Here is a 22,004-nt window from a genome sequence, read left to right as displayed (position 1 = left end):
CGTTTCATATTTGACTTGATTTGTACAAAAAACAATCATTTTATATTTAATCAATATAATCAAGAGGAAGATGGATGATCACAAACAAAGTAAAGCAGCATAAAGTTATCCAAAAGCAGTGTGTAAGACTGGTGGAGGAGAACATGATGCCCAGATGCATGAAAAAACTGTGATTAAAAACCAACCAGGATTATTCCACCAAATATTGATTATTTCTGAACTCTTAAAACTTTATGAATATGAACTTGTTTTCTTTGCATTATTTGAGGTCTGAAAGCTCTGCATCTTTTTAGTTATTTCAGTCATTTCTCATTTTCTGCAAAAAAAAGCAGTTTGCTTGTGATGAGAATGGGATCTGGTCTCGATCCGACCCAGCTATCAAATATATTCCTTTTATTTGAGCTAAACTGCTGATAAGGCGCAGTTTAATCTGATATATTAGCCAGATAATATACTGCTATGAACAAACACTGTCTCTGCTGCTGCTCCATGCTGTTTACACACTGAGAGTGCAGTATGTGCAGCGTTCACTGCTCACACTGTGATTACAGCTGCAAGTCTCTTGGGGGTTTTTCTCTATCAGTTTTGCACATCGAGAGACTGAAATTTCCGCCCCATTCTTCTTTATAAAACAGCTGGAGCTCAGTGAGGCTGGATGGAGAGTGAAATGAGGTTGAGACTGAGATGAGACCAATCCCTAATGAGGTAGACCCTCCATACTCTGTGCTGGTCAATAGCAAAGTTAGTTAACCAGCTTAACCAGCATACGCTTCTCTCTGGGTGAACAGGGGTCTCATGTAGTAAGACTGGCGTGGACTTCCTACTTAAAGTAGGAAGTACTACTTTTATGCTCAGAGTTCTGTACGCACAAAAAAATCCAGGTTTATCAAACAGTACGTCGGCAGAATCCCAAGTACTTCCTCTTAGTACATCGCAATCAACTTGAAATCAAGCGCAACAAGTGCATGAAAACACCACACCTGCCATTACCCATTACCCATGTTTTAAATGTATTATTCTAAGATGGTTAATAAATTATTTCATTTAAATGCTTTAAATGAGTTGCTTTCCAAGAAGCCACACGTCACGCACTCAGCTTGTTTTCTTATCCTCTTATGCTCTTGGAAATCTAAAACGGTTTATAAGCCAGTCATCATCATTCCAGTAAGCCAATGAAATTGTCTGATTTATTAACTTTATGTTACCCAATAATGGCTTATTACTACAATGTGTGCGTAAAGCATATCTTAATAGTTGTAATTTTAATGCATCGCCTCTAAGTGTCGCCAAATGACAAAAACACATTAGAAACATACGTACACACGTACGCCCGAAACGAAAGTGCCGTGGGGGAATGCACATTCTCACGTTGAAGTCACATTTAGTACATCTGAGCGTGAGCGTGAAATATGGCGTACGCAATGTTTTTGTGCGTACACACCTTTAGTACATGAGGCCCCAGCTTCCCAACTACCTTTACCATCATTGGTCAGATTAGACCATGACACTGCAACATTCTCCAGCAGGTTGTGTTTTAGGCAGACGTGCAAAAACAGTATAAATTCACATTATTTTTGACCATTAAGTGGGTCCATCGTCACGACTTCCAAGTGCAGAAGAAAATGTAACACGTGATTGTTGGTTTGTTTAATTCTCTAAAAGTGACTCATTATTCTCCAGACATGAGGAAATGATTTTCCATAAAATTGTATCTAACCCGTAGATCCCTACAGACGGATTTTCCCTCCAAAATCTCACCTTGTGTTCTCAGCTTAATTACTCAGGAATCCCTTCACACATAAACATAATCCATATATGGTTAGAAAGGGCGGAGCTTACTCTTTCTAAAAATAGTGATCACATCCCAGTGCGGTAAAGCTAAATCTACAAGAAACCCATTGAGAGAAAAACACCTAAAAAAGTGAAAAATCTCCTTCCCCAACCAACATTATTTACCTTTAGTGCTTCAAACATATTTATATGATGTCCATAAACATTTTAATTTATTTAGACTAAAAAGTTTACATTTTTGTATATAGTTTTCTTTGTGTGTCCTAAATAAAAGTGTTTTTCTCATCATTTTGTGGAATAACCCTTTAATCATAATATTTGTTGCTGTTATAAGCAGCTGAAAATAAATATCTAGTATAGTAAATCAGTTTTGTTATTAGTTGGAATATTATTGGCCATATTGACCCTGATATATATAAAATACTGAAAGGTATAGGCTGCTCTGAGTGTCAGGTGTTTAGTATCTACATGTATCCTAGAGGTGTGATTATTGATTATCAAGAGAAATAATAACTCCGCCTGATGCTGTTTCTCCATGTATTTTATCAAATTAATAATTAATGAGTCATGTAATGAACTCAAATCATCAATATTCTTATGCTTTATTATAACTCATAAACACTCTAGTTTAATCATTTTTGAAAATATATCTTAGGTGTGAATATATTTAAAGTCTATACATTCAAAAATAAGAAAATAAAAACAGGCGCTTGGTAAAATTTTGAGTAAAACATGATCAGTTCCAGGAAAATATAACAATTCTGTTTCCTTTTCCATTTTAATGATGATATTTTTGAGCAGCCGTATGTGTTCTGGAGTAAAAGAGATCAGGGCATGAGTCTGTCTGATATAATTACTGTGTTATAAGACCTGAAAGAGGAACTGAAAACAAAAACGCAGAAAAAACACAACAAAACAGATTAGAGTTCAAAGGGTTAACTAGATTGTTTGTTTTTTTTGTTTTGTTTTCAATCAGAATATCTACAGTTAAACTTAACTTTAAGTGAGAACTAACTGCAGCTCTGGAGATTGTTTAACACTGATGACTAATGGAGTTAAACCTGTACAGGTAAGTTATGGGGAATCCCAACTGTTGCATAAGACCTTCAACTTTCAGTTTCTGCATTAAATCCGGCCCAATCCAGATCAGAGAGGCTGAATCCTAAACTCCTCACGGCTGCAGTGTTTTTATTCTCCAGCTCCTCGAGTGTATGAAAGTCATCAGTTCTGTATTTATATGCAGTAAATTCATGGATTATCACTGCTGATCACTGAAGGTAAGAACCACAACATCTCATCTAAACTACTGTCAGAAATCTGCATGTTAGCGTGTGCTTTACAGAATCAGAGTTCAGTACAGGAGTATTAATATTTAACCTGAACTAAATCTACTAAAACTGCAACCAACATTAAACTGCACTCCTTTATTACTCTTCACCAGTACTCTATACTAATGAATGGGAAGTAGTACAGTATAGTACTTATTAATAGTAATAAAGGAGTTTAGTTTGGTGTTTCTGAGTCATTGTTTTAGTACGTGAACCCACGTGTACATGGTGTTTCAATGGGAAAAATAAAGATTTAATGTAAAATTAATTACTTTCCTTTTGTATCATGTGCATCTTTAAAGCAGTTTGGTGTTCCTGAGTCACTGATTTAATACATTTAAGCCTGTTAAAGCTTTTTTTTCACTTAAAGCATTTTTAACTTTCCCTTCCTGCATGACAAAGCTGTTTTTGGCCTTCATAAACACCGGCAATGCTAATAAAGCTAACACCGACAATGCTGCTAATACAGCTAACACCGGCAATGCTAATAAAGCTAACACCGACAATGCTGCTAATACAGCTAACACTGGCAATGCTGCTAATAAAGCTAACACCGACAATGCTGCTAATACAGCTAACACCGGCAATGCTAATAAAGCTAACACCGACAATGCTGCTAATACAGCTAACACCGGCAATGCTGCTAATAAAGCTAACACCAGCAATGCTGCTAATAAAGCTAACACCAGCAATGCTAATAAAGCTAACACCAGCAATGCTAATAAAGCTAACACCAGCAATGCTAATAAAGCTAACACCGGCAATGCTAATAAAGCTAACACCGACAATGCTAATAAAGCTAACACCGACAATGCTAATAAAGCTAACACCGACAATGCTGCTAATACAGCTAACACTGGCAATGCTGCTAATAAAGCTAACACCGACAATGCTGCTAATACAGCTAACACTGGCAATGCTGCTAATAAAGCTAACACCGACAATGCTGCTAATACAGCTAACACCGGCAATGCTAATAAAGCTAACACCGACAATGCTGCTAATACAGCTAACACTGGCAATGCTGCTAATAAAGCTAACACCGGCAATGCTGCTAATAAAGCTAACACCAGCAATGCTAATAAAGCTAACACCAGCAATGCTAATAAAGCTAACACCAGCAATGCTAATAAAGCTAACACCGGCAATGCTAATAAAGCTAACACCGACAATGCTAATAAAGCTAACACCGACAATGCTAATAAAGCTAACACCGACAATGCTAATAAAGCTAACACCGGCAATGCTAATAAAGCTAACACCAGCAATGCTAATAAAGCTATAAATGTAACCACAACCACCAGATAGCAGTCATAGTGTATCCCATGTGATTACCCTAGCAGTTAGAATGATTTAATTTTTATTTGTTTGTTTGTTTTTGTTTTGTTTGATTAATTTAATGTGAGTATAACATGTTGGGATTGTAGCTGAAAAATGACAATGAGATGTAGTTGAAAAAAAAGGAAAAATATTAGTTTATACACAAACTATATCACTGACTGGTAAAAAAAATCTTCTCTTGTAGGTTTATATATAATTACAATTATATAATTAATATTGCTAGTCAAAAGTGTTATAATGTATTATAACTACCAGTCAAAACTGCAGAAAATTGTAAATATGTAAGTTATATTACAGATATCTAAAATTTCACATTTTTTAAAATGCACATTACCATTAATCTGAACTAAATTAGAGATATGTTGATTTATCATTTGTACTATAATCAGATTGGATATGATTATTAGTCAGAATTACAGTGAGATTCCATGTTACTCGATGATAACATGAAGATTACAGGAAGGATACGTGTCGTCGGTCATGTGATTAATCAGAATCTGATATTGTTACTAGTTAATACTTAATATTGATATTTTATCAGCAGCATAAAGTTATCCAAAAGCAGTGTGTAAGACTGGTGGAGGAGAACATGATGCCAAGATGCATGATTAAACTGGGATTAAAAACAGGGTTATTCCACCAAATATTGATTATTTCTGAACTCTTAAAACTTTATGAATATGAACTTGTTTTCTTTGCATTATTTGAGGTCTGAAAGCTCTGCATCTTTTTTGTTATTTCAGTCATTTCTCATTTTCTGTAAATAAATGCTCTAAATGAGAATATTTTTATTTGGAATTTGGGGGGAATCTTTTTTTTAACCCGATTCCTCTCAGTGGTGATGATGTTATTGCTGATAGATATATTGCCTTCAACTATAATCTGTAACTTCTTTATTATAGAAAATCACCATGAACACCATGAAAACACTTCTGTATTCTGCAGTGGTTTTATGGCTCGCCGGTGGTGTGGGTGAGTAAATGATGAACTGTTTGTGTAATATAGTTAAATATAATTAAATATTCACTTATCTTTACATTCTTTTATCTCAGGTTCTCCTGGTTCTTCTGAACAGCCTCCAATACTCATTACTGCCAGAGTGGGTTCCTCGGCTGTTCTTCCATGTGATTGTAGCAAGATAATGTCCAGTGATAGTCCTCACATCGAGTGGAGAACGTTTTCTGAGGCGGTGTTTGAGCGTCTGGGGGAGGAGCATTATGAGGGGGAGGGGTATGAAGATCGGGTTGATGTTCCTGAAGATAAACTGAAGAAAGGAAACTGTTCTCTGGTTCTGAAGGAGGTTAAAGCTGAAGATGCTGGAGTTTATCAGAGTTACCTGATGGTGAAAAGATCTATCCAGACTAAACGGGAATTGATCCAGAGAGTGGAGCTCTCAGTAGACGGTCAGTATGAAACATGGAGTCGTCTCACAGCATGTCTATAAATATGTAGGGTAGATCTTGATGAGCTGGAAACTGTTCATATACAGTAAATCAGGATGTTGGTGAAATGTAAAGATGGATAAATTGGGTCCAGTTAAGAGCAGATGTAGTGTTCTTTTTAGGGCTCCTTTTAACCAAATGCTGTCTGTACTACACTGAAAAAAAATAGTGTGCTTGATCTACTTTAAAAAAATCATGTCAACTTTTTGCATCAGATAATTAAGTAGATCAAGCAAGAGTAGTGATTGTATTTACTACTTAATTTTCTCCAGTAGTGCTAACATACTTTTTCAGGTAGTGTCAACTTAAGAGTCCATTGACACTACATGGGAAATTTAAATATTGTTAACTTAATTTTCTCCTGTACACTACTGACTTAAAAAGCTGAGTTAACTCAACTTGTGTTTAATTTGTCCTTTTTTAAAAAAAATGATCTGTTTAGTCAAATAAAGTAATATTCACATAACTTATCATTTTAAGTTAACCATGTGTAACAGTATGTAAATCACTTGGCCTTAGCTTTAAAAGTAACCCAGCAAAATACAATGCTACACTAAAATAATTCACTTCTGAGCAGAGAGACAGGTTTCCAAAACAACACATTTATTTTTCCACAAAAAATAGAAATCTCATTCACATTTATTTTTACTTTAATTAAAACATTGGTACCACATCAAGAATACAATTATTCTATTAAAACACAAGGCTCCTTATGCCACTGAACAAGGGGCCTGGAGATAACAGATAACCAAGAGGAGAAAAAGGGAAATTTAACACCACAAAATCTGATTAGTCACACGTGTTTAGAAATACCAAAACAAAGATCACAGCTTTAAACCTCAAACTTTAAAAAGAGTAACAAATCTATTTCCCTAATGTTTACTCTTAAGTCCAACCAGCAAAAGTGTAATGATGGCAGTGGCTTAATACAACCCATAAAACTTCTTTACTTTAATCAACTAAGCAGAAGCCAAAAGAAACCCTTATACAAAATAATAATACTCAAAAGAAGCAGATAATACAAAGAAACAAACAAACCAAAATACTGGAAATAAACCAAAACAATCTCAAAACAAACCAAAATAATAAAAAAAAAAAATAGTTACAAAACAGCAGCTAGCTAGAGGTCAGTCCTAGAAAGAAATGAAATTGAAAACTGTTAAGACCAGAGACTGTATATAAAGATGGACACCGTGTCTCCGTTCCCATTCATTCTATGAAAATGAAGCCAAAATCTTCCTCCATTTTGGCGATTCAGAGACCAGAGTCTGCGCAGTAGAGCCCAGAGGAGGGAGAAAGGCTGTGGAGAGCTCCTACTCATTTAAATAACCCCGCCCCTGAGGGCTGCCTCGAGGTCACAGGCTGCAGAGCGGGGCGGAGCTGAGCTGACGGTCTGTTATTGGTCCCGCCCATAACCAGCCCTTTTACCATAACCACACCTTTTTTGAATAGAGCTGAATAAAAGTTTTAAAAACCGAATTCTGTGAGGATATAAAAATGTAACAATATAAGCAGAGGTTACACTAGCTGCTGCATTTAAATAAAGGAGGTAGAATTACAGTATATTAGAAAAAAACGTGATTGAAAGTTGTTCTGTTTTGCCATTGAAACCTATGGGGATGGGTGGAGTTACACAGCTTTCTGCAGCCGAACAGCATGGGGCGCCCGACCTGTGGTGGCTTCACTTTTGAGAGACTATGCTCTGTCCAGATATATACAGTCTATGATTAAGACTTATCACTTACAATATCTTATAAACAAAACAAACAAACTTGTTTTTACCTTAAACTCAAATGACTGGGCCTACCATACATAAAATCAAGCTACTAGTCAGGAACTGATCCTAATAAAACAAACAGTCATTAAACACACAAGATAAGAAATACTAGCAAATAAGGACTAACTTCTAGCTTTTAACCAAAGTATTTAAAAAGTAATCATTACCTCAAAAGCATGAAAAGCCTTTGCTTCAAACAGGAGCTTCCAGCAGCAGCTAGAGGGGCAAATCCAAAAGAGGCCAAGAGCACATGTCTTGTCTGCTTTAAGGAGGTCAAGGGGGCTAATTTACAGGCCCTAAGCCAATCAGAGTATGGAAGAAACCATTTTGCTAATTAGCCACTACACGAAGGGGGAAAACAGCAACAATGAGCCTAACCAGGAAGAGACAAAATGGCCGCTCCAGGAAGTGGAACACAGCCAAAAAGCAAAATAAAGGTCTATGCCATCACACATGGGTATTGTCAACATATTTACTATATTATTATTTAACAGTATAATACTGGAGCAGTGTAAGAGTGAACAGGGTAAAGAGTGAACTCTGTAGCTCAGAGTCAGCATACTGTGATCACTAGGAACACAGAATAAAGTTAATGTGCTCTTACAGCTCTACAACACTGAGACCTGCCAATCAACATGTATATTATAATTACTGCACACCCCGGATAAGGTAGCTTTGGGCAACAGACAACACAAAGATGGTAAGTAAGGGAGAGGCCACACCCAATATGCAAATATATGGTAGCAGGAGCCTATAGGAAAGCTGCATGAAACAACACTGTAGAAAGAGCATTGACACAGGTAGTGACTAAAACTCTAAAGTAAATATAACAAGACTTTAGTTTGTTGTGCAGATTTGTTGTGTACCTAAAAAGATTTGTTGTGATTACATAAATAAATTATATTAAGGAAAAAATACACAATGTCTTGTATTTTGAACAAATGTGGAGTAAATAAAAACTAGATATATTCATGTAAATATAGAAACATATTTTTTTGTTGTTAATAACCCAGATTTAATTACGTTACGTTTACTAACGCTCAGATTTATTTTTTTCAGTGCACTTCTTAGATTTGAGTTGGTCATGTTTGGCTATTTCAATAGATCTTTATCAAATATGACCAGAAAAAAAGGAATTGGTCCACTTTTACATGCTGTATAAATGTAGACTATATGAAAGTAATTGTCACTGCACTCAATACAATCCTAATATATTTTATTTTCCCCCAAAGAAACGTCTAAAAACATTGCCTGCACATAGTCAGTTAATACAGTCAAGTTCTCTGTGTTGAGGAGTCTAACTGTGTGGTGGATGAAGCTGTTGCAGAGTCTAGTAGTGGAGGATCTGGATGTTGAGGAGTCTGACTGCCTGGTGGATGAAGCTGTTGCAGAGTCTAGTAGCGGAGGCTCGGATGCTCCTGTATCTTCTGCCGGACGGCATCAGAGCGAAGAGTCCGTGTGAGGGATGGGTGGGGTCGTCCACAATGCTGGTGGCTTTGCGGATGCAGCGTGTGGTGTAGATCTCGGTGATGGAGGGAAGAGAGACTCCGATGATTTTCTCAGCTGTCCGCACTATCCGCTGTAGGGTCTTGCGGTCTGAGGTGTTGCAATTCCCAAACCAGACGGTAATGCAGGTGCTCAGGATGCTTTCTACAGTGACTCTGTAGAACATGGTGAGGATGGGGGGTGGGAGATGTGCTTTCCTCAGTCTCCGCAGGAAGTAGAGGCGCTGCTGGGCTTTCTTGGTTATGGAGCTGGTGTTGAGGGACCAGGTGAGGTTCTCTGCAATGTGAACACCGAGGAACTTGGTGTTATCCACAATTTCCACAGCAGAGCCGTTGATGTTCAGCGGGTGGTGGACACCTGGAGCTCTCCTGAAGTCAACAACCATCTCCTTGGTTTTATCCACGTTAAGAGATAGGTTGTTGGTTCTGCACCAGTCCGTCAGCCACTGCACCTCCTCTCTGTATGCTGACTCGTCGTTCTTGCTGATGAGGCCAACTACAGTTGTGTCATCAGCGAACTTGATGTATGATGACGTTGGCTTCTCTCTGAACATGTCCCAGTGCTCAAAACAGTCCTGAAGAGCAGAGGTGGCTCCTGGAGGCCAGGTTGTTACTTGCGTCTACTTCTCTTCTCTGCTTCTGGCTTCTTTTTACGTTAGCTCCACGAGTTGGGAAATCCACATGTTGGTGAAAGCTGGGCAGCAGAGCCTTCAGGTTACTGTGATTGAAATCACCAGCAACAATAAACAGTCCGTTGGGGTGTGAGTTCTGGAGTTTGGTAATGGCCAAGTACAGCTTGTGCAGAGCACCGTTAGCTGGCTCTATTTTTTGTGTAAAATGAATGATGTTAATGGCAGATTTTACAGCTACTAAGAAACCCATTTTACAAACGTGTATTTCCACTCTGGAACTCTGTTTTCTTTTTTTTTTTTTAATATAGTTAGAATAAAATACCCAAAGGCCAAAACAGCCACAACATTAACTGGGAAAATGTAAATCTATAAATCTATCTAAAATTTTTAGCGCTTCTGTTGACATTTACAATGTCATAATTTTATCTGTGATTTGAACATAGTGTGTATCTGTAAATGTATGCTTTTGTTTTCTGTTTTTTTCTAGACTCCACCAAAGCACTACAGGAAAACCCTAAACCACAGGATCTCTTTGTTGAAGGTAACTTGAGTATAAATCTGTTGTCTTTGACTAATATTTACATTTGTTTAAATATTTTAAGAGAGACAACATGCAAGACAGTAAGAAATCATGAAGGGGCAAACATTTTTCACACCACTCAATTTTTAGAACAACCATTTCCACCACCCAGGCATAATACTGTGTATATGATTAAACTTTATAATAACGAGAATATAATTATATACTACTAGATTATTATAGTGGTACTGAATCTTACAGTACTGTAAAACACTGCTAGGCTAGGTCATTGGAGCAACAGTGCAGAAGACATCAGACAGTAAATACCATAAATATAAGTATGTTTATATGTTTTGAAAATTAGTAATTATTGTAGTTTAGTAATATAATTGGGTGATCAGTATGGTGATGTATTGTGAGTAAAGGCAGACCAGGTTGTTCTAACCAGTGTTACAAACTGAATCTGTAGCTAATCAATTAATATAGATGTTTTAGTGTCCAAAATGTCTGTCTCTACTACACTAGTGGTGGTGGTGATAAATCAACCAGCTATGGTTAGTGAACCTTAATGAAGCTTAGTGATTACCTGTTCAGCAGAATAGAATAGCCAGCTTGCCCGTTTCTATGGCTACAGCACTCTGTTTGCAAGCTACTGTGTTTTATACCTGGCAACCCAGGGTGTGGAAATGGGACTGTGGGAATAGGGCAGATTCATAGACTAAAACCCACACAGATTACTGTTACATACCGCACAGTTCAAGTCATAAAATACTGGCTGAAGCTCTGCTGACAAGAGCTGCCAGTGCTTAAACTCTGCATGTTTCCTTATTATCTGATGATACATCCTGATCATGTTATGGGTTACTACAGAAAATATAATCTTTAACGCTCCTTTAAAGTACACAATGAGTGAAGAAAAGCAAACTGACATGAAATATAATTTTACTTTATAATGCAGATATTAAAAAATACTGTAGTTTATGCTTAAATCATGAAGACATTACTGTATGAGTCCAGCTCAGATTATAACACACTACAGTATGAGCTGTGAGTCGGCCATGTTTATTCTGTGTTCTGAATACTGAATTGTTTAAACTGTTTTCTGTCTTTAGCGCCACCTGATGTTCAGGTGTTTGCAAAGAAATCTGTAAGAGACTCAAGAAAGCTGATCCTGACCTGCCTGATCACGGGATTCTACCATAAAGACGTGAAGATGAGTCTGAGGAAGTCCGGCACTTCATTTCCTGAACATCTGATCACATCTTCTGGAGTCAGACCCAATGATGATGGAACCTACCAGCTGAGGAAGAGTGTGGAGATCAGTGATGATGATCCAGCAGATTATTACTGTTTCGTGTCTCACAGCTCCCTCACAGAACCAGTGATTAAACAATGGGGTAAATATAATCCTACATTTACTTTACTAGCTTATAAGGGTTTCCTTCCAGCTCCTCAGCGCAGAGTCTTGAGTATTTCTGTCTGAAAGCCATTCTCCTTTCCCTTCTAACTTTGCTTACCTTATCTCTCTTCCCCTTGACTAGACTATCCTGTGTATAGACCAGTTTTTCCCATCTTCATTCCACTTCCACTTAAGCTGTTCATACTCTACACGACTCTGAAAAGATTCTGAAAAGACTTTTAACAGACTTTCACAGACTTTTTACTCACAGAATAAGATTTTATAAAGACTGGGAATCACTAACTGCAAGACTGTAACTGGATTCTTTCTGAGATTATTTCCCATCATGCTTTCTGGGGGAGTTTAAACACAATACATATTACATATTAAATTACACATAATGTTTATATATTAAAACTGTGATTTATTTATCAGAGACTCCACATCAGCAGTTTATTTTTCTGCCACTGTAGTTCTTGATATTTTGTCTATATGCAAATGCGAGGATATTTATTTAACAAATAAACAAAGACGAAAATAAACAAATAAACAACTGAAACTAAACTGAAAACAAGAAACACGGGGAACATATGAAACAGAGACGCAACCATAACAGACTTAACAAGTACAAGGACCGACCCGGGACAAAGGGAACACGGACTATAAATAGTGGAGCACACACACGGGAAACAGAAAACACCTGGGACTAAGGGGCGGAGTTACAAATGAACACAGGTGAGGGCAAGAAACACTGAGGAACACTGATCACGTGGGAGACACACTCACAGGCACAAGCAGAAGACAGGCACAGAAAAGGTAAATAAACACAGAAACATGAGAACAGACAGGGACCACGTGACAGAACCCCCCCTTAACGCGCAACTCCTGGGGCGCGAAAAAAACAAGAGAGGGTAGAAAACAAAAAAAACAGAACACAAGAGTAAGACAGAGAACACCAGAGAGGAGGCTGAGCAGGAGACGAGGCTGGAAACAGAAACTGAGACTTGGGCAGAGGAAAAAACTGGCACACAGACTGGACAGAGAAAAGAGACTGGACAGGAGATGGAGACTGGACTGGGGACAGGACAGGAAACGCAGACTGGACAACGGGCACAAAAGATTGGGACTGGACACGGGGCTGAACTGGGGACTGGACACGGGGATGGACAGGGGACTGGACACAGGGCTGGACAGGAGACTGGACACAGGGCTGGACAGGGGACTGGACACAGGGCTGGACAGGAGACAAGGGAACAGGGAAGAAAACATTAACTGGGACTGACACAAACACAGTAACAGGGACTGGAACAGAGAAACCACCGGGGACAGGGACTGGAACATGGACAGACACAGGAACCATTACAGGGAGAGACAGGGGCACAAAAACACAGGAGGGTACCCAGGCCTGGCAAAAGTCTTAGCCTGGGTACACCACAGGGGGCAAAGTCAGGGGGCCTCGGTGCAGGCCTGGAAAGGCTGGGCCTGGGAGTAGGTGCGGTGACGGGAGCTACGGGCACAGTAGTAGGTGCGGTGACCGCTGGTCCGCCGGTGAAGTCCGGCACGGGGAGCGCTGGTCCGCCGATGAAGTTCGGCGCGGGGAGCGCTGGTCCGCCGGTGAAGTCCGGCGCGGGGAGCGCTGGTTCGCCAGTGAAGCCCGGCTCGGAGAGCGCTGGTTCGCCGGTGAAACCCGGCTCGGAGAGCGCTGGTTCGCCGGTGAAGCCCGGCTCGGAGAGCGCTGGTTCGCAAGTGAAGCCCGGCTCGGAGAGCGCTGGTTCGCGGGTGAAGTCTTTTGGACTTTTGGAATCAGGTCTACAGGTCACTGAAAAGTTGAAGCGGGTAAAAAACAGTGACCAACTGGCCTGCCTGGAGTTAAGTCTTTTGGCAGACCTGATGTACTCTAGGTTGCGATGATCAGTGAAAATCAAAAAAGGATGTCTAGCACCCTCTAACCAGTGTCTCCATTCCTGCAGCTCTCTGTTGCCTACGTCATAGTTCTTTTCAGCAGGGTTCAGTTTGCGTGAGAAATATGCACACGGATGCAATTTGGGTGGTGTCCCCGACCTTTGAGACAAAACAGCTCCAACACCAGTATCAGAAGCATCTACCTCTACTTCAAAGGGGAGTTCAGGATTTCATGCTTACGCCTCCCGGGCGTATAGTATACCCCAAAAAGGAGAGTTCCTGGACATGGAATTCACATTTTTCTGCCTTAACATATAATTGGTGGTCTAAGAGTCTACGTAGCACTGCTCCGACATGGTTGACATGATCCTCAAGGGAGGGGGAGTAAACCAAGATATCGTCCATAAAAATAATTACCCACCTGTCAATCATGTCTCTAAATACTTCGTTAACAAACGCTTGGAAGACTGAAGGTGAACAGGACAACTCATATGGCATTACAAGATATTCGTAGTGCCCCCTTGTGGTCACAAAGGCAGTTTTCCACTCATCGCCCTCCTTGATTCTTATAAGGTTGTAGGCACTTCTCAGATCAAGCTTAGTGAACCACCGAGCATTTCTTAGCTTCTCTAGAGCTGAAGGGACTAAGGGCAAAGGGTAGGGGTTTTTAACAGATATGGCATTTAGACCGCGGTAGTCTATACAAGGGCGGAGTCCTCCGTCTTTCTTTTCCACAAAAAAGAACCCCGCTGCACAAGGAGAGGTTGACGGTCTTATATGGCCCATAGCAAGAGCTCCATCTATATATTTCTCAAGGTTTCAGGTTCAGATAGAGGGTATACTCGACTGCGTGGGGGTGAGGTGTTGGGGAGAAGGTCAATGGAGCAGTCCCAGGGCCTGTGTGGTGGTAGCTGAGTGGCTCGTTCTTTACTGAACACTTCCTTCAGATTGTGATAACAGTCTGGGACAGAGAATGTGTTAAGCATATCAGGTGTAACACTGGTGGTGGGTGAGCCAATTCAAGAAAATTATCTTTATAATAATAATGCCAACTCCCAAAACAACCAACCCACCCAACACCTGCGCACACCTTAGTTATCTGGGCACCACTCCCCGCTTACAGGGGTCTCAACTGAATGAGCAGAAACGGCAACCAAGTAGAGGGCAATCAATAACAATCTTTATTATAAACAATAAAAAAAATTATTTATGAACATAAATATGGACATGTAATAAAGGTCACTGTGGTGGTCGTATCACTCCAGTGGGAGTTCTTCTACTTAAAAAAAAAAGAAATAACTCACTGCACTACTTGCAAACAAAAAAAAAAACACTCGTGAATTTAGTTACCCACACACAACCACGACAAATGCAAAATAGCTCCCCACTGGAGGATGCCCCACCACAGCACCTAAAAGAAAAAAACAAAACAAAAAAACAACAAAATTAAAAAAATGAGTATTTTAATTGTTTAATCTAATTAAAACAATTTGCCCTCTTTACTGAATATCATGCAACACTGGCCCTTTAAGATCAAAAAACAGACAGTATACAGGTCACAAGCACCAATTATTACCACCAATAAACATGGAAGTATAGGACAATATAATAGGATCAACCGTGTATAAAAAAAATATATAATAGTAATAATACAAAAAAAAAAATAATCCTTGAATTCTATTAAACAGAAAAACAATAAACAAAACCAAGAACCAAAACAAAACAGCGACTGGTGCCAACAGGGTAGCCTACAGCAAGGGGATGAAAACCAGCGTTAATTTATTTATACATCTCCCTTGTTTTTTTCTTCACATAGGCAGACACACCTCACACCAGCATACTCACACACACACAAACATCCTATTACCTTCAACCACTATAAGATGAACCTTCAGAGGTTCTCACTGGGACTGGTCTGCTTTCAGTAGTTAATTATCCACTCTCCTCTACAGAGAGAGATTCTAAATTAAAAAAAGAATACAAAAATCACACCAGCTTAAAATCAAAACCTACCTTAATACACTAAATTGTCCCACCAATATTGGCTTACTGCCTGTTTAAATTCCATATACTAAACAATTTAGTTATATATTTTAAAAACAAAGTCTTAATATACACGTTTAAACATTCCTATACATATACAAACGCCCTCTACATACCCTTGTCATGTTTCCCTTTTATGCCAGATACACAGATTAATCACTAAATTCATAAAATACCAACCTAAAACTTACAGTTGGCCAACACTGGGCTCCTCAACTCTCAACACCTTTTACATACACCTGTAGCCAACTTCTCTACAGCTCTCATCCTGTAGGATGTAACACCAGCATATCAGTCAACTACACACATACAACTTTAGTAAAACTAAATAGACACCAAATGTATACTCACACCAGCATAGTCACACACCGTTTACCACCACACTGAGTTAGATCCTAAGGCGCTCAGACAGGTCTCAGTCTGTAAAAATATTACACCAGCCATCAGTTAGCAATTTATAGCTTACTAGCGCTATTAAACACCAGACTTGTACTTACACCGCAGAATCGCGCCGCACTGCCGACTTATGCCGCTATCGTTCACCACGCCAAACAAATGCAACTGCGCAGGACCGGTAATATAACAACCCCGCTCATCTGCGCAATACGTCACTGCCGCTGTCCAACGCAAAACCAGCTTAAGAGTACCTTCTCCTCTACAAACCATCTTTACCTGTGCACTACGTCATCACTGCCCAGCGGTAAAGTCTGACTCGATAGTGTAGTCTCCTTAGCAAATGATCTTTATGCAAGAGTCGCGGACCCACTGCAGTACGTTATAAATGCGGCCGAACATTACAGTCTCCTATGTAAACACTCTTTAGCCCCCCAGTCCTGGTGTCTCCATTTAAAAGGGCCATAATGGAACTATACACCCCCTACAGGTCGTTCCTGTCACATCTACCCCCCATGAATTTGTCCACGTCCCGTGGGCAATCCTACTGCCATGGCCTAAACATAGTCTCAGCTGACACTACTTCTAACCGAGCTGTAGCCTCCAGCTCTTCTCCCTTATTCAAACCTACTACTGATCTAGGTAGGTGAAAAGGATTGGTATGCCGACCTGCTGTACCCCTATTGGATCTTCTGACTGGCTCGGGAGGTAACTCTACCAAAGACCCCATCTCGCTAGCTGGCTCCTCCCTTGATCTACAAGGTAACACTCTAGGGGGGTCGGACAACAGCCTTCCAGCTACCCCATTCGTTCCCATTACCCCCTGTGATACTTCTGACACACCTTCCAATTGCCCACGAGATAAACAAGGCAGGGATTGTTGCTCTAATGGGACAAATGTTGGCTCTCCCCTAGTTGCAGAGGGCAAAGCCGATTGAGGGGCCAACAAAACCTCTGGCAGCTCTTCAAACACCTGAGCATCTTTCCTAGAATCTTTCCCCACTGCCCTTGACGGCCCACTGTTAACAGCAAAAAGTTCCCTCTCTTGCTCCACTATACTAGCAGGAATAGGGCGCAGCTCTGACCGGTGGATATTGAACTCAGTCAAGGTGCCATCGGTCCGCCGCACCTTATACAGTGTTCCTACCTCATCCAAACACCGTACCACCTCAAATACCTCTGGGCCCCATTCATCTTGTATCTTATGCCGCCCCCTAGGATGATTGCGCCTATACACTCTTGTACCAGATGGAACAATGGGACAGGGATGAGTATGCCGTGCTCGGTATGCCGCAGCAGCCTTCAACTGCTTCTCTGCATGAGAAAACACTCCTGCCAATCTCTCACGATGCTCCTGTACCCAATCTCCTACCTCCTCAGACTCCAACTCCACCTCCCCACCCAACAATGAATCAATAGGAAGGTGAGGCTCTCGAGCAAACATCAGCTCATAAGGGGAGTGTTTGGTGGACTGGTGCACAGTGGTGTTGTAAGCAAACACCACTGTAGATAGATGTTGTGGCCATCGTCTTTTCTCCCCAGGAGGTAGTGTCCTCAAAAGGTCGTGAAGCGTTCTGTTAAACCGCTCACATTGGCCGTTGCCCTCTGGGTGATATGGACTAGAACGACTCTTTTCTATACCATACATCTGACACAACCGTTTCAACAATTCCCCCTCAAAGCTTCTTCCCTGATCAGAATGGATTCTCTTTGGTACCCCATAAGTATAGAACCATTTTTCCACTAGAGTCTGAACTACGGTGCTAGCCTTCTGGTCTCGTGTCGGGTAGGCCTGGGCAAACTTTGAAAATACGTCTGTGACAATCAACACGTTTTCACGACCATCACTAGACTTTTCCAGTACAGTGAAATCGATCGCCAGTATGTCTAAAGGCTGTGAAGCCAATAGACTCCCCAAGAAAGTTCTCACCTTGGGCCTTACTGCCTTAGCTGCCGTGCACCGGCCACAATCATTACACCATCTCTCAATATCTCTGCGCATCCAAGGCCAATAGCATCTCGCTTGGACCAAGTTTACAGTCCTCTCTACCCCCTGGTGACCATGATTATCATGAAGGGCAGTTAGCACTTCTGTATGCAGCACATGGGGTAGCAGGAGCTGAAACCTCTCCCCTACCCCAACTGGGTTTCGAGACACGCGATACAACAACCCTTCCCTGTCTCGAACACGATTCCACTGACGCATCAACTCCAAAACTTGTCTATCCAACTGAGCTCGCTCCATCTTTGAGGGGAACCTCCCCCGTCGCCAGTACCCCAAAAAGCATTTAATCACTGGGTCTTCTGCTTGTAATACCACCAAATCTTTCTTACTCCTAGTTGGAACTGCATCCACAGGTTCCATTGAGGCGACAGCCACTGTTAACTCCTGGAACTCTTGTGGAACACTCACTCCAACAGCCACATCCTCCATTCTACTTGGAGATGAAGGCAGTGGCAACCGTGACAGTGCATCAGCGTTTTTATTCGTTTTACCAGCACGATAAATTACCTTGAAGTCAAACAAGGCTAGCTGGGCAACCCAACGCTGCTCCACCGCCCCCAACTTTGCAGTCTGCAAATAACACAGCGGGTTATTGTCGGTATACACTGTGAAAGAACTCCCTAGAAGATACTCCCTAAATTTGTCAGTTACCGCCCATTTCAGTGCTAACAGTTCAAGCTTCATTGCGCTATAGTTGTCCATATTTCGCTCAGTAGGTCTCAGTCCTCGACTTGCATAAGCAATCGGTCTTCTCCCCTCTGTGCACTCCTGAGATAACACGGCACCCAAGCCCAGTGAACTAGCATCTACTTCCAAAACAAATGGTTTTGAAAACTCTGCATATCCCAGCACTGGAGCAGTCACAAGTTTAGTCTTAAGGGTATTAAATGCTTGTTCACAGTTTGTGTCCCAATGGTCCTGTACTGACCCTGCCCTTCGATTTAGCCCCTTCTTAGGTTGCAACTTGGCAACTAGCCTGTGCAGGGGTGCAGCATGTTTAGCGAATCCCTCAACAAAGCGTCGATAATACGACGCGAACCCCAAAAATGAACGGAGCTGAAACAAAGTAGATGGAACCTTCCACTCTGACACCGCTGCAATCTTATCTGGGTCTGTGGAAACCCCTGCTGCTGAAATTACATGTCCCAGATATTTGACTTCTGTCTGAAAAAAATGACACTTGCCCAACTTCAATTTAAGACCATTCTGTTTCAACCGTTCCAACACAAGTCTCAACCGTTCCATGTGCTCTGAGAATGTTGAGGAGAATACCACCACATCATCCAAATATAATAACAGGGACTGAAATCGCTGGTCCCCAAAAATTCTCTCCATTAACCTCTGGAAAGTTCCTGGGGCATTACACAGACCGAATGGCATACGCTGGAATTCGAACAGCCCAAATGGGGTACAAAAGGCAGTCTTTGCCTGATCCTTAGCAGCTACTGGGACTTGGTTATAGCCACTAGCAAGGTCTAAAGTAGAAAAATACCTCGCTCCAGCCAGTGCATCCAATGACTCCTCAATCCTAGGGAGAGGAAATGCATCTTTCCGAGTCTTGGCATTAAGCTGCCTATAGTCTACACACAACCGTATAGAGCCATCCTTCTTTTGAACGACCACAATGGGAGAAGAGTAGGGGCTACAACTCGGCTTTGCTATGCCACACTCTACCAGTTCCTGTATGTGTGCCTTCACTAGTCCATATTGTGAGGGTGGGAGCCTACGATATCGCTGTCGTACTGGGATGTCATCCAGCAATGGGATCTCGTGCTCTACAAGAGTTGTACAACCCAAATCCCCTGTTTCTTGGCTAAAAACAGAAACATACTGCTCAAGCAAGGCTTTAACCTCTTGTTGTTCCTCACAATTTAAATTAGGCCAGTACACATCTCCTAAATCTACCAGTGGTGAGTTTTGCACTCCCACTGACTGAATATATGCTACTGGACCCTGATCGTCTTCCTGTTCAGTAAAGAAGACAGGGAGCCGTGCTGGACACACACTAACCATACTAAGTTGCCCAAGGGCAACCTTTGGCTTAACCCACTGATCTTGATGACCAACATTCACTACTGGGACCACCAAACTACCCTTCTCAACAGGCAACAACACACTAGGAACCAATAACCCTGGGGGAAGTTCCTCTCCTTGGTCTACAGTTTCTAATAAAACTGCACGCACGCAAGATGCCAAATCTTGCCGGCACGTGGCTGGCACCAACCTCAATGTGCCAGCAGGAATCCGTACTGCAGGGCCCCTTGGCGTTACAGCTAAACCTATATGACCAGAACTAGGTAAATGTTCTAAAGTTTGACACTCTGAAAGGGCTGAGCCCCACCCTGGTGCTGCTGCTTGTAGAACTGAGGACTGAAACAACTGATCTCCATGTTGGCTAAACAACTCCCTATAACAGCTGACCAACACATTCATACCTAGGACCCCAGGTACTAAACCCTTTTTCTGCTGAGTGAGCACATCCCCTGAATCTTTTACTACTAGGATACCCATACGAGGTAAAAGCTTTCCCAACACTTCTACATCCAGCTCTACATAGCCAGAATATGGAATATCCAAACCATTGGCAGCTTTAAGACGCAACCCCCTACAACACTGTAGTTGTTCCTGCACCCTAGGCTGAAAATGTGACAAGAAAAAGCTCTCCGTAATGGTAGTCACCATTGATCCTGTATCCAAAAGGGATGGCACTACTACTCCATCCACTACTACATTAACTACTGGACACTGTCCCACCAACCTAGGACCAATGCCACAAGACCCGTTTGACCCTGAGCCCCGAAAACCCTTATCCAACATGTGGCTCTCCACGCTGGTGGGAATTAGTTTCCCTGTGGCTGCCTTTGAGAGTTTGATGGTCCTACTGGCCTTCCAACCCCCGACCTCTCTCTTGCTGGTGTGGCCTGTTGCCTTTCTAGCCCAGGACAATACCTAGCTATATGTCCTGGCCTATCACAGTGCCTACAAATTGGCCTACCGTCAGATTCAAACCTCAAGCGCCTTGTTTGGTTAATAGCCCCACCCCTTAATGGCTGGTGGCTAGACAACTGCGTTAAAATAGCATCCAACTGTATCTGCTGCTTGCGTAAACACTCTTTTACTTCCACCATCTCATTAGAGGAAACAGCACCAGTAACTGCCTGTGTATCACACCCAGCCTCCCACTGGGAGTCACATGAGAAAGCCCTACTACGTGTAGAGGCTCCACGCTCACCTTCTACTACCCAGCGCTGTGCTTCGCTACGAACAGTCAAAAAAGATATAGTAGGATCACTACGAACCAACCGTTTTAGCTCTCGACGGAGCATGCTGTCCTTCACATACTCTATAAACTGGTCTCTCACCAAGCTGTCAGAATTAGCAGCAAAACCTGGGCTCTTATGTTTTACCACTTCCATTAATGACAACAAAGCATGTGAGAACTCTCTCAATGTTTCCCCATCCCGTTGTCTGCGTTGAAAAAACTGCTTTTGAGCCTCTACATGGGATTGTGAGCATCCAAACGTCTCCAATAAAATGGTTAAAACACGCTCTGGGTCTCTGCGGTCTGCTGCTGGACGAAACTTTATTTCTAATTTAGCTTCTCCATCTAATAAATCGTAAAGAAATAATGCTTGCTCTGGGGGTGTCATGTGTCTACTAGTCAAACATTGCCGAGCCTCTTCTACCCACTCCTCTACAGGTACATGATCCTGCGAAACGTTACCTGAAAAACGTGAGCATTTACGCTCACGAGGAACATAGACATAACGTTCTGTAACCTGTGCTGGTGTAGTGAAAGGATCAGTCTGTCTATTCTGTAACGACTGACCTGAAGTACTTGGTTCTCCTGACACTCTCTGGCGAAGACTAGCATTGTCTGCCTGCAGCTGCTGAACCTGTTCTGTCAGAGTCCTAATCTGCTCTTC

At 41.5% G+C, this 22,004-nt stretch overlaps 2 protein-coding genes across 2 annotated transcripts in view; both read left to right on the top strand.

The window, feature by feature from the left end:
• LOC111189681 (uncharacterized) overlaps positions 1 to 22,004 on the top strand; it is a 131,141-nt gene that overhangs the window by 44,906 nt on the left and 64,231 nt on the right. The gene's annotated exons all lie outside the window — the stretch shown is intronic.
• Positions 10,258 to 22,004, top strand: part of LOC103027161 (class II histocompatibility antigen, B-L beta chain) — a 28,697-nt gene continuing 16,950 nt past the window's right edge. The window contains exons 1-2 of the mRNA XM_049472712.1: positions 10,258 to 10,357; positions 11,449 to 11,733. Coding sequence (XP_049328669.1) covers positions 10,273 to 10,357; positions 11,449 to 11,733 — 370 coding nt within the window. The 5' untranslated portion in view covers positions 10,258 to 10,272. The remainder of the gene's footprint in view (positions 10,358 to 11,448; positions 11,734 to 22,004) is intronic.

Source organism: Astyanax mexicanus, unplaced genomic scaffold (genome assembly GCF_023375975.1).
Source record: "Astyanax mexicanus isolate ESR-SI-001 unplaced genomic scaffold, AstMex3_surface scaffold_31, whole genome shotgun sequence".
Lineage (NCBI taxonomy): Eukaryota > Metazoa > Chordata > Actinopteri > Characiformes > Acestrorhamphidae > Astyanax > Astyanax mexicanus.
Note: the sequence above shows the minus strand (reverse complement) of the source record. Positions and strands in the feature narration are given on the sequence as shown.